General features: G+C 34.1%; 2 protein-coding genes and 1 long non-coding RNA gene across 4 annotated transcripts; 2 read left to right on the forward strand and 1 right to left on the reverse strand.

The window, feature by feature from the left end:
• Window positions 1–6295: 6295 nt before the first annotated feature.
• Window positions 6296–10851, forward strand: LOC135267071 (uncharacterized). Of its 2 annotated transcripts, none has more exons than XR_010335328.1 (4): window positions 6296–7338; window positions 8316–8433; window positions 8487–9635; window positions 10655–10851. It is a non-coding gene; the product is annotated as an uncharacterized LOC135267071 (long non-coding RNA). The 2 variants fall into 2 exon arrangements; XR_010335329.1 differs by lacking the exon at window positions 10655–10851 and adding an exon at window positions 9740–9759.
• Window positions 10852–11009: 158 nt separating this feature from the next.
• ric8a lies at window positions 11010–13709 on the forward strand. The gene is made up of 7 exons (XM_962776.4): window positions 11010–11164; window positions 11216–11303; window positions 11357–11496; window positions 11660–12077; window positions 12346–12934; window positions 12985–13208; window positions 13323–13709. Exons 2-7 carry the CDS (start codon window positions 11229–11231, stop codon window positions 13497–13499), a joined length of 1623 nt encoding a protein of 540 aa, XP_967869.2. The 5' UTR covers window positions 11010–11164; window positions 11216–11228; the 3' UTR covers window positions 13500–13709.
• Window positions 13710–13735: 26 nt separating this feature from the next.
• Window positions 13736–15212, reverse strand: RfC4 (Replication factor C subunit 4). The gene is made up of 4 exons (XM_962854.4): window positions 14892–15212; window positions 14734–14845; window positions 14078–14692; window positions 13736–14020 (listed from the first exon to the last, which is right to left on the reverse strand). Exons 1-4 carry the CDS (start codon window positions 14981–14983, stop codon window positions 13796–13798), a joined length of 1044 nt encoding a protein of 347 aa, XP_967947.2. The 5' UTR covers window positions 14984–15212; the 3' UTR covers window positions 13736–13795.
• Between the last annotated feature and the right edge of the window lie 363 nt (window positions 15213–15575).

Here is a 15575-nt window from a genome sequence, read left to right on the forward strand (position 1 = left end):
CCAGAAGCTGCTTTTGACCATAATTTTCTAGTTTAATCCAAAATATTTAGCGAAATTAGGACTTATTTTTGTGGACTTTCAGCGTTTTTTTACCAAATTATTAATATAAATGGGTACCAGCTGATTTAAAAATAAATTAAACACAGTTATTTTATTTATATTTCATGGCAATTTCTGATTGAATGAATGGTTTTATTTTTTTTTCCCGAGCAAAATATTCATTTGTTTACTTATCCATTTTTATGTACAAACGGCCATAAAAATTATTTATTAATTATTAATTTTTTAACGAAATATTAAGTCAAAATAATTTCTTTCCAAAAAAACCGTCAATATTTTTTAAACCGAACCATTATTGCATAACACCAAGGTGTATAAATTATTAAAATAATGCTTCGTTCTGTATCGTCCAGCCAATCACGTAAAGAGATAAAATATTCATTGACGTGCGTAGATCACGTATGCAAATCCGCCTTAAATGAATATTCAAACCGCCTCCAAAAACTGGAATTAATTCAAGTCACAATAATTACAAGAGTTTGGTTTCTTGCCAAACTCCGGTCAATATATTATTCAAAAAATGGTGCATTCCCGCACATATGTGCTGAAACAAAATAAGAAATGATGCGTGCGGAGTCGACTCCGGGACAGACCCGGATCTTTGATAGATGTTCCAGGCTTCACTCGAATACTAAGTGGTTCCTCTCGAAAGCCCACACGTTAGTAACTTATTGCATATATCAGTTATATTTCTCCTTTTGCTCGTGTGAACAGCTTCAGATTTTATTTTTATCGCCCTCGAGGCAATTTCACGCATAAATCTGGTTAGAAATTATTATCAATAATAAAAACAGCGAGTAGAGAGACACAAAATTGATCTTGGCGTTTATCTAACGCCTGAATAATTGCTGCAGATTGCCAGCATTTGTTAGCCTTCGTGAATTGATTGCCTTATTTCTCCGAGACCTATTAATAAAAGAAACAAATCCTTTCCTAAGAGGCAATTACCCAACAACTTGAACGGCGATTATATTTTATGTTGGCTGAAAGACTCCACAAAATTATATAAAATGTGTTAACAATCTGGCCTCGATTAGCATGTGCATTGCTTGTTCTAATAAAGTCATAGGAATTTACATCGAATACAATACTTTAAAAATTAATTTTTCAACACTTCGATTTTACTTATGTAATAACCAGCGTTATTTCTTTATTACTCATCCAGTGGTCGGCTAAAAATTATGCATGAAACACGTGAGCAAGCAAAGGTTTGTCGCTTGTTTAATTTTAGAAGCAAAGAATCAAGTAGTCACTTGTCACGTTTGTAAAATTTGAAATAAATATTTAATAAAATTGAAAATTCTGTTAATTTTTTTTCCTATAATATTTTTTTAATAACTAAAATAAAGACACTGAAGACCGGTCAATAGAAGCGTCATTAATTAAATACGTGAATAACTGATCACGTGACCATATCGAAACAATTTTATTGGTCTATTCGCGTTGTTAACTTTTAAAAACGGATTAAAATTTAATGAAACTTTCTATAAACCGGCTCTCAGTTTTGTTTAATTGGAACAACTTGTATTATCATTTGTAAATTTTGAGAATAATTTTTGAGGAAATTTGATTTTTAATCTTGAATTTTTCTCTAAAATTCTATAAGATTTTATTTAAAAATAAAATAAGTAACAACATTTTAAAAACGAAAAACCCTTATATCATTTTCCAAATAGTGAGTACTTCGGAAATTTTAATTAACCCAGCTGTTGAGAGCCACTGTGCGGCTTATGGTAGTTTATTAGCAGTTAATTTTTTCATTAAACAAAATAGAGATGGTGGCGCAGAAGCGTTTTAAAAATTCTTCAAAATTGTGACTAACTTGTTCATTTGGGTGGGAGGTTCGCATCCCGGTTCTGGTGAATAAAAATTTTGTTTTTTTTCCGTAAAATTTATTAACAAAACGCAAACGTAGTGGACCAAGAAATTAATTTATCTCTACTGTTTTGTTAATAATATTAAAATTTACGCTACTTTTTATAAGTCTAGTTCAGCGGTTCTCAAAATTTGGGACTTTTCTATCTCTTTATTCTCTATCTGCCTATAAATTCTTGCTAAACCATTCCCTAACACGCTGTACTATTTATTTAACTAAACTAATATCAGGCTTAAAAAATAGTGAACCGACAAAAAGTTTTGTTAATGAATTTTTTGGTTTGCTCAAAACTACAAAATTTTACCATTTCAGGATCAAAAATCCACCAGAAATTTCAACTAACACCACCTAACACTTGAAAAAATTTCACTAACTAGTCTCTTCCACTTCTGTTAAAAACTTGCTACAACTCAAAAAGGTAGTTTAGCACAATGTAATTTTGAATTTCTTGACGCATTGTTCGGACAATGACATGACCTGTACAAATATTGGGTAACTGGAATAATTAATACTGTCGCAGGTGTTGATAAAAGAGTTTTATTCCAAAGCAGCAAACAAACGAGTTACAAAGCTCAAATTATTTAACCACATTTATTATATTTGACACTTTTTTTTTAATTTTTTTTTAGTTCTCAGTTTTTTAGACACTTACTCACAAAAACAAGTTTTAAAGTTGTGTTTAAGCAAAACAGTAAATTTGCCATCAAGTGAAAACTTGCCAATAAAAGCGTGTTTGAAAATAGTGTTGGTAATACTTGAGACGATAAATGCGATCGGATTAAAAACCAATACAATGCAAGTTGCAATATCTTACAAGTACTTGCAGTCTGAAGCTCGCTCTTGCTCGAAATAAAACATGAGTAATCCTCGAGTATTGCAAAGATTTTATTGTCTGAACCAAGTTCTGGCTTTTTCTAATTTCGGATCAGAGTTCTATTCTAGGCAAGATTAATTTATTTTCATGCAGCCTTAAGCCAAGAATAAGCAAGACAATCGTTGTCTTCCGCCGGGATAACAATGAAGGATTAGCTTCTGTTTGCCTTAGTGGGACTCTAATCGATGCCGAAGAAGCCGAACTTTGGAAATTGTTTTTATGTTAGCGCGAAATTTAAGTTATCAATCAATTAGACCAGTGCGGGAATTTTAATCCGAGGATTTTTCTTAATTACATTTTTCTTTGTCACTTGCATTCGCAAAAAGTTCTCTAATTGATCGACGTCATTTATTAAAAGTTTTCGATAATTCCAGTTAAAATTGAAAAGTGCCACTAATCAATTGTAATCAATCCAGATAATTTCAATGAGTTGAGTTGAGAGCCCGACTACACTTTTTCGATTTCTCGTCTTTTCTTCGCTCCGTCCAAAGTTTTTTTCCTTATTAAACTCATTAGTTCGGCTAAGCCGACTTCAGAGCGCTCCAGCGAAATCTATTTATGATTTTCCGTACACAACTAATAAACAAAAAGACGATATTTTCTTAATCAGTTGTTTGCCTGAAAATTCCAGCAACAGCAACTGAATGAATAATTTATAATTGTGGGTCAACCAGTGTATGCAAAATTTCCCCACATTTTATGCAAAATGGTAATTATTCAGAATAGTATTTTCTACATACATTTATTACAAAAGTAAAAAAATGGCATGGTGATGCAATACAACAACACAGTGAGGAAAAATTGCAAACAATTTTTGTGAGTTCTTATATTTTTTTACCCACTACAGCCTTAAGAAGAAACTAAAAATTCGTATTTTGTTTTTTTTTTGAAAGTTATTGCAAAAACATTTATAAGATAAAGTTGAAACACAGATTTTTTATTTAAATGAAAATCTATTTAATGTATTTATTTTGAGAATTCGACCACAATTAACAAAAATAACCTTAAAACATCTTTTTTTTCATAGTAGGTAAAAATTATTAATAACCTTCAAAGTACTATAAAAATAATCCTCACATATTTTTCTGAAGACCAATTTATTTATTTACTCTATTTTATTTCAAAAATTCAACCTGAATTTCCTCAAAAAAGCCATATAACATTAATAATGATACTTTCATGGTTTGTCTTTTTGAAGGTTACTGGATGCAGATTTTTCTTTTATTATTTCTGAAATTTTGTTTTATTCATTTATTTTAAGAATGCGACGTCAACATAGGAAAAATTAAAACAATTATTTCATAGTTTAAATTAATAACCTAATTTAAAATAACCTTCAAAATATTATAAAAATAACCCTCACATATTTCTCTTCAGTAAATCATTTCTGACGACCAATTTATTGATTTGTTTATTCTATTTTATTTAAAAAATCCAACCTGAATTTCCTCAAAAAGCTTTAACATTAATTATACTGTCAAGGTTTTACATTTTGAAAGTTATTGGATAAAATTATAACTCAGATTTTTTTTGAAAAAACTTTTCTGAAAATATATTTTATTTATTTATTTTAGTAATGTGACGTAAATAAAAAAATTAAAAATTTTTTTTCATAGTTTGAGGGTTATTAACCTTCAAAGTACTATAAAAATAATTCTCACATATTTTTCTTCTGTGTAGATCGCTTCTGAAGACCAATTTATTTATTTATTCCATTTTATTTAAAAATTTTACCTGAATTTCCTCAAAAGAAGCTTTAACATTTATTATACTTTCATGGTTTTTCTTTTTGAAAGTTACTGGATGAAATAATAACGCAGATTTTTTTTTATAAATAATTTCAGAAATTTTATTTTATTTATTTATTTTAAGAATGTGACGTAAATAAAAAATAAAACACTTTTTTTCATAATTTAACCAATAACCTATTAAAAATAACCTTCAAAATACTGTAAAAAAAAATTCTCAGATATTTTTCTTCTAATTTCATTTTAAAGATCCAACCAGAATTCCCTCAAAAAAAGCCTTAGCAATAATTATACTTTCATGGTTTGTTTTTTGAAAGTTACTGGATGAAATTATGCCAATCATTTGTAGAAACCGCAAAAAATTAGAGAGTCTTGTACGTTAACAGCAGACCTGTTTGTTGAAAATTTTAATATATGTTGAATTTGCAAGTTGTTTGCTGGAAACCCCGACCGCATTTTCACATTACGAAACTTACATTCCCCCTGACTTGGTGCATTGTTGTAATCAACATTCTTTATAGTCTTAATAAAGTCTTACCTCCCAACAGGCCGTTTCCCAATTTTCGCGAAAAATTCCAATTTAAAAACGTGCTCAAACTTTTTGCGGATAGCGGCAATCCTTCCACAATTAGTAAACTAAATGGGTAATAACGTCATTTCGTATTTAAAGTTTCTCAATTATGTTGTTAAGTACTTTGTATGGAATGAATTTTAAACAGGGAAGAAGGAGGTGTTTTTGTGCGCCGGGAGAATTACCCCACATATTCATTTTATGTTAGTATTAATTCAGGCCGCACAGCTTAAAACCTTATTTCTAATTTATAACTTTACAAAGTTACAAACACTTTGAATATTAATAAAGGATGTCTATTTTACGGCTCTCGAGAGCGCGCAAATGAATTTACTTGTTTGAAAGCGATGGGAAGAAAAAGAATCGGGCGAATTATTGATAAACGAATGTTCAGCTGGTTCATATCTAATCTGGGGATTAAACCGGACGGCAGGCATTATTATTAAGGCAACTAACTGACGGGATCATTAGGAAACTTTTAATGATCAATTAACGCATTGCTATTCTTGTTGTGTATGACATTTTATCTCTTTCTACAAACTACAAACAAACGTGTTGGCTCATTTTGTTTGTTCGTTTGGCGCAACTTTGCCTCGTAACGTTTTATTATTATTATGTATTTGGAAACAAAAATTCATATCGTCGGGCTTTTAAATTTCCGAAATTTATGTGGCGATGTAATTCTTCCTCCAGCTATAAAAACATTAAAAGTGTTTTCAATTTAAAACACAGTAAGTACAATAATACCGCTCCAGACTTGGGAGTTACAAACCGAGTTATAAATCTCCCCAGCGCTCAAATAAGATAAATGATAAATTGCTGTATCTTTCTGTACAATTATTGTTTAATTGCGGCCACAAAATGCAGTAAAAATAATCGATAAAGCGTGTCCTTTAAAATTCCATCAACAATACGTCTTCTCCAATCTTTCTTGTAGAATAGCTCGTAATCGGAGCAATAAACCTTCTAACCTATCTCAACCTTAATGTCCTTCTTCCTTTTCTGCCTCCCTATTCTTGTTTACAATCTCCACTCTCATCTTTTATCGTACTTGGACCAACTTTCCTTTTTATATTATCAAATGACCGTTAATGAAATGGGGCTTTTTCAAGGTAAGTAACGCGTTTTCAGCTACATTTTATTTTAAGAAAAAATTTTTCTCGAAAATAATAATAGATTTAGATTTATTGCCATCAATAAATAATACATGGCGCGTCATATAATTATGTACATGTAAGTGTATATGGGACAATACATACATTTATTTTAAATCTGGAGGGTTATCCAGGAACTCTTGGATAGAATAATAACTCATTTCTAATAGTGCGTCCTTTACCTTCTTCTCAAACAGAGCCGGAGCTAGTCTCTTCATCGGGTCCTGAAGCTTGTTATAAAGCTTCGGGCCCCAATGGTCAATGCTGTGCTGTGACACTTTAAGCCGATGGTACGGTGTTGAGAGCGCGTCAGCGTGTCTTGTGTTATGCTCGTGATATGAGCCATTCTTGATGAACTCGTGGAGGTGGTTGTGGACGTACCTCAGACAGCTCAATATGTACGCGGAAGGGATGGTAAGAATTTGTTGTTGTTTGAAGGCTGGGCGGCAGCTTTCCCGATAGTTCATTTGGCACAGGATTCTGATTGCTTTCTTTTGCAGGACGAAGATCTTGTCAGCATCTGATGAAGTACCCCATAGAAGTATACCATAGGTGGCTTTGCTGTGGAAGTTAGCAAAGTATGTCACCCTTGCAGCTTGGGGAGTTGAGATATTCTTGATTCTTCTGATACTGAATAAAGCTGATGCTAGGTTTTTGCAGGTTTCCTGAATGTGGTCCTTCCAAGATGCTTTGCTATTTAGGTAAAATCCCAAGAATTTTACCGATGTGACGTTGGTGGGTTTTGAAGATATAAATAGTTCCTGAGTCTTGTCTCCATTGAGTTTCAGTTTATTTGCTGTGAACCATTCATTGGCATCTTCAAGGATTTTTCTCATTTTTGGTTTTAGCGTATCCTCTGTTTCTTCTTTGATGCAGAAGGAAGTGTCGTCCGCATATAGACACTGTCCATCCACTCTCATATTGATAGGCAAGTCATTTACATAGATTATAAATAGCAGTGGACCGAGGATTGATCCCTGGGGCACTCCACACCTTGTTGGCAGAGGCTTTGACCATTTTTCATTCCATTTTACTATCTGGGTTCTATTTTCAAGGTAGGACTTAAAAATTTCTTGCGTGATCCCTCGTATCCCATAGTGTTGTAATTTTTGTAGAATCAACTTGTGTGGCAGGGTGTCAAACGCTTTGCTTAGATCGCACATCGCTACTTCTACCATTTCTCGGTTATCTAGGGCTCTTGTTATTTTCTTGTATAGATCCAATGCTGCAGTAATGGTTGATCTACCACTTCTATAGCCATGTTGTGACTCACTAAATAAGTCATTTTGCTCAAGATACTTCATTAAACGATTCTTCAGAGCAGCCTCGAAGACTTTTGAAATTGTAGGTAGAATAGAGATTGGTCTAAATTTGTTGATGTTTTCTACTTCGCCTTTTTCTTTTGGAACCGGAATAATTTTTGCCACCTTTAACTCGTCAGGAAAGTATCCTTCAATAAAACTTTTGTTTATGAGCATAGTAAGTGGATTTGTAATTTCTAGGAGTATTTCTTTCAAAAATGACGTAGACATATCGTACACATCTTTGGAGTTTTTGCATTTTAAGGATCTTATCAGTCTTGTGACCTCTTCTTCACTAACAGGCGCTAACCAAAACGATTTTGCATTGCTTTTACACGCCTTGAGGAAATCACAAGGATCTTTGTCGATTTTTTTTATACTGTCTGACGTTTTCTCTCCTATCGTGGCAAAGTAGAGATTGAGTTCGTCGGCATTCAATTTGCATTCTTTGGTATTGCTTGTCTTCGTTTTTGTATTGATGATTTTCCAAATGGCTTTTTGCTTATTATCAGCATTGTTTAGGATATAAGCGTTGTAGTTTCTGTGGTTTTCTTCAATTTCTTGGAAGTAGCTGCGTTTATATGACTTGAAGACCTCAGCTGATTGTTGGCTTTTCTCAACTCTTGCTATTGTTTGTAGAGCTTCTAGTGTATTTTTCATACTCATGATTTTTTTACTAATCCACGTAGGTCTCTTATTGAATTTTGGTTTATTAATTTTTTCTTTTCTAGGGAAGAATTTGTCAAAGGCAGCTGTCAGAGTTGTATGGAAGACAGTGTAGGCCTCTTTTGCATTACGGTGTTTGAAGACACGAGCCCACTCAATTCCGGTTAAGTACTCCTTAAAGTAGTAAGTATTCTGTTCATTTATTCTTCTGTATATATGTTTTTCTGGTTTTCTAGGTTCTTGCACTGGGTTCTTAATCTTCAGGACTTGACAGTAGTGATCAGACATGCACCAACTTTTTGTCTCTTTTGAGAAGATTTCTTCTATGTTAATATTTGAAAATATATTATCTATGCAGCTAGAAGAAGTTTCAGTTGTTCTAGATGCCTCTCTCATTAGTGGTTGCATACCATATGTTGTGAAAGTTTCGATTAATAAAGATTGTTCGACGCCATCCTTGAGAATATTGGTGTTAAAGTCCCCAGCGACAATGTATCGTCTAGAGTGGTTCCTTTGTGTCAGGTTTTCTAGTGCTTCATTAATTTTATCTATGAAGTGCTTGAAGTTCTGATTTGGAGATCGATATACCGCCATTATTATTAAGTTTTTTGAAGGAATCTCAGCAGCTGAGATTTCTGCAGTGAATTCTTCACATAGGGGTCTAATGCCTTCAATATTTTTTGCGGAAATACCCTCCCTTGTTGCGATTAAGGATCCGCCATGCTGGTTAAGTGATCTGCTAAAGTGGCTTATAATATTATATCCTGGGATGGTTAAGCTTTCCAGGGTGTTGTCCTTGCACCAGTGCTCAGTGATAATTACAATGTCTACTTCGTCTTCTGTTAACTGTATAGTCAGTGCGTCTATTTTTTTCGATAGTGATTGTATGTTATAGTTTATTATTGTGGTTAGGTTTTCAAAACCTACCGATTTGTTGGGGTCTTCTTTTTCGTCGTTTCGTTGGTTTAATGATTGGCTTGTTTCGGGTTTTTTGTCCTGGACTGTGTTACCCTCCTTGTCAACTTGTTTTTTTTGCTTGTTGTTTTCTATCACCCTGTCAGATGGCTTGTTACTTTTTTTCTGAGCTTTTACGTTCGTCAGGTTTTCTCTTTCTTGGTTTGTGATGACATCTGTGTGTCCTTTGTTGGATCTTGTTATTGGTTTGGACGATTTGGTTTGTGACTCCGCTAACAGCTGATCTAACCTTTGTATTGTTCCGTTTTGATTTTGTATTTGTTTCAGACAGTCGTCAATTTTTCCCTTAAGGTTACTTACAATATCTATAAGGTGTCTCATCGCTTCCTCTTGCGAGGGTCTGATTCTGCAGGAGTCGCACACCCATTTGATATTTTCCTTGTAGTTATCTAGTACCTTGATTTCTCCAGGTTTGTATGGGCTGCATGCATAGTGAATGCATGTGTTGCACTTTCCATAACAAAGGATCACTTTGTCGATGTTTATATTTACTGTTTCACGGCACTGTTTACAGACGTGTGTCGTGGTCGCCATCTGTAGGTCTCGCAGAATGAGTAAAAAAAAACGTTCAAAACTAGTGTTAAACCGTGGGTAATAATTCCGGATAAAGAAGTGTTTTGGGTCGATTTTTTTAAACAAAAAATTTTAACACGAAAAAAGTTTGTATGGGACGATTTTACATAAGGTATCTTTGATTTTGAGACGCTCTTAGTAATTAATGTGCGTGAAAACATGAGAATATAAAGATAACACTTATTTTAAGCTGTTTTTTGAGTCAAAAAACAGTTAAATCGCTTAAAAGCGGCTTAAATTACATCAATTTCGGTCTAATTTTTAATTAAAACATTTTGACTACGAATATCTAAAGGTTAGGATAACAAACGACGTACAAATAAAACGTTCCCGTCCCCAATAGTTTCGTTAATGTCGCCAGAGAGCGCAGTTATCTAAATTTTTGAAAAAAATTGTTGTATTTGTACAACGGTTAACACATAGCAAACAAAAAAAACACAGCCAGATAGAGCATTAAATTCTCAATAGTAAGACATAAACATAAGCAAGAATTTTACTGTAATCTATTTAAAAAAAATTCAAAGTTTAACCAATTTGCTCTCTGTCCCATATTTTTCAAAACGCTGCGAATACCGTTACAGATACAAGAAAAATGTTAGAAAAAAAGTTGTAGAGAAGTAAATTTCCTACAAAAAAGTCCGCAAGACTAGTTCTCTATCTTCAACCATTTAGTCCCCAAAGTCGTTCAAAAACGCTCAAGCGCGGATTTGCTTCATTTTGTATTGGAAATTTAATTTATACTTAAACCGCTGAAAATAAAAACATAATTTTTATAATTTTTTTGTATTTCGTAAGAAATACAAAACTTTGCGCAAATTCTAAATTTTAAATAATTTTTTTCTCATCTTTCTTTCAGTTTTTCTCAAGTGCTACGACAACATTTCTGTATTTTTTCCAAGTAATTAGTGAATTGGTTGAATTTTTACTCGGCCGTACTATTTTTTTGGTACGTTTCGTCTCCTAACTTATAGTCCTCCGTAGACTCGATAAAGAAATTTAGTGCTTTTACAATTAACAATCAGAGGGCGCGACACTCACAACACTAATACGGTGATTGTATGTTTATAAAATTATTTTTTTAGCACAAGAAATCTATAATCGAGTTGCTTGAAATTCCAACTACACATAAAAACATCAAAAAACATTGTAATAAATGCTAGAACGTTTCGTAACAAAAAAAAAATTACAGGTTGCGCTTCTAAGTTACAGATACCTGTAAAAAAGGGGCGTCCAGTTTTGACGCTGTCAGTGCGCAGGTGTCAAAACTGTCAATTTCTCTAATTTTATCTGTGGTGTTTAGCAGAAAAACATAATTTGTGTGTAAACAACAAGAAAACATTCAATAAAACCGTAACGAAATATTCAGGTACGTTAACGTGGTTGTTGTACAGAAGTAACTAACAAGAGACACTAACAGGTGTTGAATAATAATGGATAAACATATCCAAACTATAATAAAAGGAGGAAAAGAAGCAGCAGAATCGCTACAATGTTTCGTTGAAGAGGTATGTATAAATATTTAATGACAGTTACAATAAACAACAATCTTGTATTGAAGGCTTCACAAGTATTCGAGTTTCCAGAACTCAATAAAAATAACCAACGGAAAGAATTATGGGAGGCATTATTTACATTGGCCAAAACAGCCAATAGTGAGATTACACTAATGAATTGCTTTATCGCAATTCGTATATTAAGGTATTTGCGGAATTATTCCGAAATGAATTGGCATATGGTAGCTAAATCCTAAACTATTTGATTGATTTGAGTTACCAACAGAAATTTAAATTTCCGTAGCCACCTATGCCAATTCAAATCAATACAATTTCGGTGATAATTCATAACATGCAAAAAATTTTAGTCGGGAAAAAATGGGTCTGAACGAGTTAATAACAGACGAATGGTTCAAACTCATGCAAAAACACTCCGGTTTGGACGATCCCCAGTACAAATTTGATGCTAGTAAATTATTATTGGCAATTGAAGTGGAAAAATGTTTATGCAATGTGATTTTCAACAGTCCTGTTGCTGCAGGACTGTGTTGCAAAAATGGTGTTTTGGAACAGTTAACTGAACGTATCAAAAATCCCCAAGAGAATAAAATACCGGAAGAAATCAGATTTTACGATGTTAAGCTCATTTTCCTACTAACAGCACTGTGTTCTGAAGTTCGCTCAAAAGTAAAGGAAGAATTAAAAGGGGTCGAATCTTTGCTTAAAATGCTAGATGAGATGCTGAAAGAAGCGGCCCAAGCATCACCCGAAAAAATTATTTTGGATGTAAGTATAGTTATATTTTTTTTAACAATTTATTTTGAGACACCCTGTATAATAAATTTTTTAAGACAACTTGTTGTTTATTCAATGAAGAATATTTCTTTGTGCAAAAACAGTTTGTAGGCATCGTTTTATTAATTCATTAATTAAAATAATTTTAATTATAAGGAAGTGTGGAAAAAATCTAAAAAAAAATCACATGTGTAGGGAAATAGTGGAAGATGTTTTAATAAAGTAATATTAATTATCTTGCTTGTTTTTTCTGTTTTAGGACCAAAAAGTGGACCTGGCTTGCGAAATTCTGAAAGCCCTATTTAACGTAACATTAAGTTACGGCATCTATGACGATAAAGAAGAAAACGAACAGTGTGACCATTTGGTCACTCTCTTAAGAATGTATCTTCTTGTACCAACACAAGATAAAGAAAAAGGCCTGGCATTAAAAAACAACGTAATCAATTTACTAACAAACATGCCTGATTCAACTTTCAAAAATCTGATAACACCTGTCCAACCTGGCCAAAACCTCAAACCCAAATTTCAATTCGAAGGCCAGAATATGACGGCTTTTTACGAAATCCTGATGGTGCTAAAAAGCAAATTTAACAACGTTGAAGGTGTCACAAAACAATACGAAATTTTGTGTCCTGTCGTAACAATTTTATTGAAAAGTGCAAACAGTGAACGTGCTATTCGAAAATATCTCCGTCTCCAAATTCTTCCACCTTTGAAAGATGTGCACAGTCGACCTGAACAAGGCTCCACACTTCGTAATCACTTGTGTCGGCTTTTAACCACGCCGATAACACAGTTGAGGGATTTGGTGGCCGATTTGTTGTTCATTTTGTGCAAAAAAAGCGGTAAAAACAATTCATTTTATTTATTTTTTAAATAATTATTATAATTTTAGTCAAAAGGATGATTAAGTATACGGGTTATGGCAATGCTGCGGGTCTCTTTGCCAAAAGGGGGCTCTTAGGGGGGCGCTCAGATAGAGGCGAGGCTGATTATAGTTCAGGTAGTGAGGGAAGCGAAACTGAAGAATATGCCGAATTTAAACATGGGATTAATCCAGTGATTGGGTGTTACGAAGAACCGCATCCCAACGCAATGGAAAATATGACAGAGGAACAGGTAATTTGATTTTGTTGAAAAAACGGTTATTGTGGCTCCTGGCGACCCACAACAAAAATTGTTTTTTTTTTTTGTTGAGGAAAAAAATAATCAGGGTAATTTTTTTGTTTGCAGAAAGAGTATGAGGCCATGAAGTTGGTCGAATTAATGGACAGTTTGACCAGATCTGGGACCATCCAACCATGTAGAGTAGGCGAGGATGGGAAACCTCATCCCATCAAACATGTGTTACAATTGCAGGAAGGTATAAAAGCGCAACAAGTCAACAATGACAGCGATAGCGATGATTAATTTATTTTTAATAAATAATAAATGTCGTAAACCTAGTCTGCATTTTAAAATGATTGAATCAAATCGTTTACTATTCTATTGTTTGTATTTTTAACGAAACGATGTTAGGAAAAATAGTGAGATTATTTCTTTATGTACGTATTTTATTTAATATTATTTATGTTGTGATACTTCCGTTTTAATGATCGAATAAAGTCGCACTGAATGTGATTTGTTTGTTTCAATATAAACACCAATTAAGTTGTATATTTTTTATTGAAAAACTTATTTAAATACAATAGCAAATTTTAAAGTAATCATTCACCCTTCACTCCTTTAGCTTCCATACATAATCTCGATATAAGTCCCGACATTTGCACCAAAGAGCACAAACCATCAACAATCCTCATATGTGTGACCCCAATTTGTTTAATAAAAGCAAGTTTCAAACTCTCCTCCATGTCCATATTTTTGCAAACCTTGAAAATATTCTTAATAATATCCTCGGCAGCGTACCCCAAACTCCACAAATGATCAACAATCTGCAACAAAACTCCACTAAATAACAAAAAAAAACACGTATTCAAATTGTTACCGACCTTGAACGCCTTCCTTACATCACCAGTAACACAACTGTTGAGCATATCTTTAATTAACATAGGATGGGGCTCATCGCACACTTTCAGCACATTAGTGGAATTAACAACCCCAAAGCCGTTAAAAGTCGACTGTAAATTATTCAACGCTTGTCTCATATCCCCCTGAGCTGTGAACACAATCGCCTCAAGCCCATCCTGCGTATATTCAACACTCTCCTGTTGGCACACTTGTATCACCCTTGCCAACACTTGGGCATCCGTTAAGCGGGAGTACCGCAAAATAGCACACCGTGACTGAATCGCTTCTATCACTTTTTCACTGTAGTTACAAGCCAAAGCGAACCGAGTCGTATTACTGTAAATTTCCATCGTGCGTCTTAGGGCTTGTTGCGCCCCTTCGGTCATACTGTCCACCTCGTCCAAGATAATGATTTTGTGGCGTCCAGGCGGGAGAGTGACTTTTTGTTGCGCAAACATTTTGATTTTGTTACGGACAACGTCTATACCTCTGTCGTTTGACGCGTTGAGTTCGAGAACAGCGTCTTTAAACGCTGGGCCTAAAAGGATTCGGGCCAGGCACAGGATTGTGGTGGTTTTGCCCACGCCAGGAGGCCCCTAGTTAATTGTGGAGTGGATAGGGGGAAAATTACACTTACGGCAATGATTAAATTGGGGAGGTTGCCCTGTTTGGCGATGACTGACAGGCGATTGGTGGTGTCTTCATTGCCTACGATTTCTTGGAAAGTCTGGGGGCGGTATTTTTCGATCCTGTTAACGAACTGTTAGAGATTGTGGTTGGAAGTGAGGGAGTTACCAAGGGAGGTTATCGGCTTTTTGTAACGGGCCTTGGCCGGGTTCGGCCGAAGGGCCCGCCTGTGGGGCTTCTTCTACTTCCATTGTCTCCATAATCAACTAACACAACGTATTGACAGTTTCCCTCCAAAGTTAAATTTTGTAGGTTAGTGTTCGGGTGTCATTGACATTGATTTGTGTGAAGACAGCTCCCCAAACCAGCTCCTCGAAATTCCGAAGAAACCCGAACATGAAGCCAGTTTCACACTAGCAAAATACGTTTCAATTTGCGTAGATGTATGTTTGGTTGTCAGCTTTGAAACCGTTTAATAAAATAAAAATCCGAAAAAACACTAACACCCTCTTAAAAATGACATTTTAAGAAAGTCACTTTGCTAATAGCGAAAAACTCAATTATTTACCACAAATTGCTTCATAATTTTTCCCACTTTTTCACCTAATTTCAATATTTATAGCTCCGCAAATGCACTATTGCAGTTTTCGCCCCATTTCACCCCGAAATCGGTTTTGTCACACAATGCCCTTTTGACCACCAATTCAACAATAAAAAAGATGTTTTTTTTAGAGTTTAGTTTAATCCCAAATAACTCGAGAACGGTACAGTTTGACGACATGAAGCAAGAGTACCTTTTTTATTAAAAAATAATTGGGCTTTTGATTTTTGACATCAAAAATACGTGTTTAT

Source organism: Tribolium castaneum, chromosome 9 (assembly GCF_031307605.1).
Source record: "Tribolium castaneum strain GA2 chromosome 9, icTriCast1.1, whole genome shotgun sequence".
Taxonomy (NCBI): Eukaryota; Metazoa; Arthropoda; class Insecta; order Coleoptera; family Tenebrionidae; genus Tribolium; species Tribolium castaneum.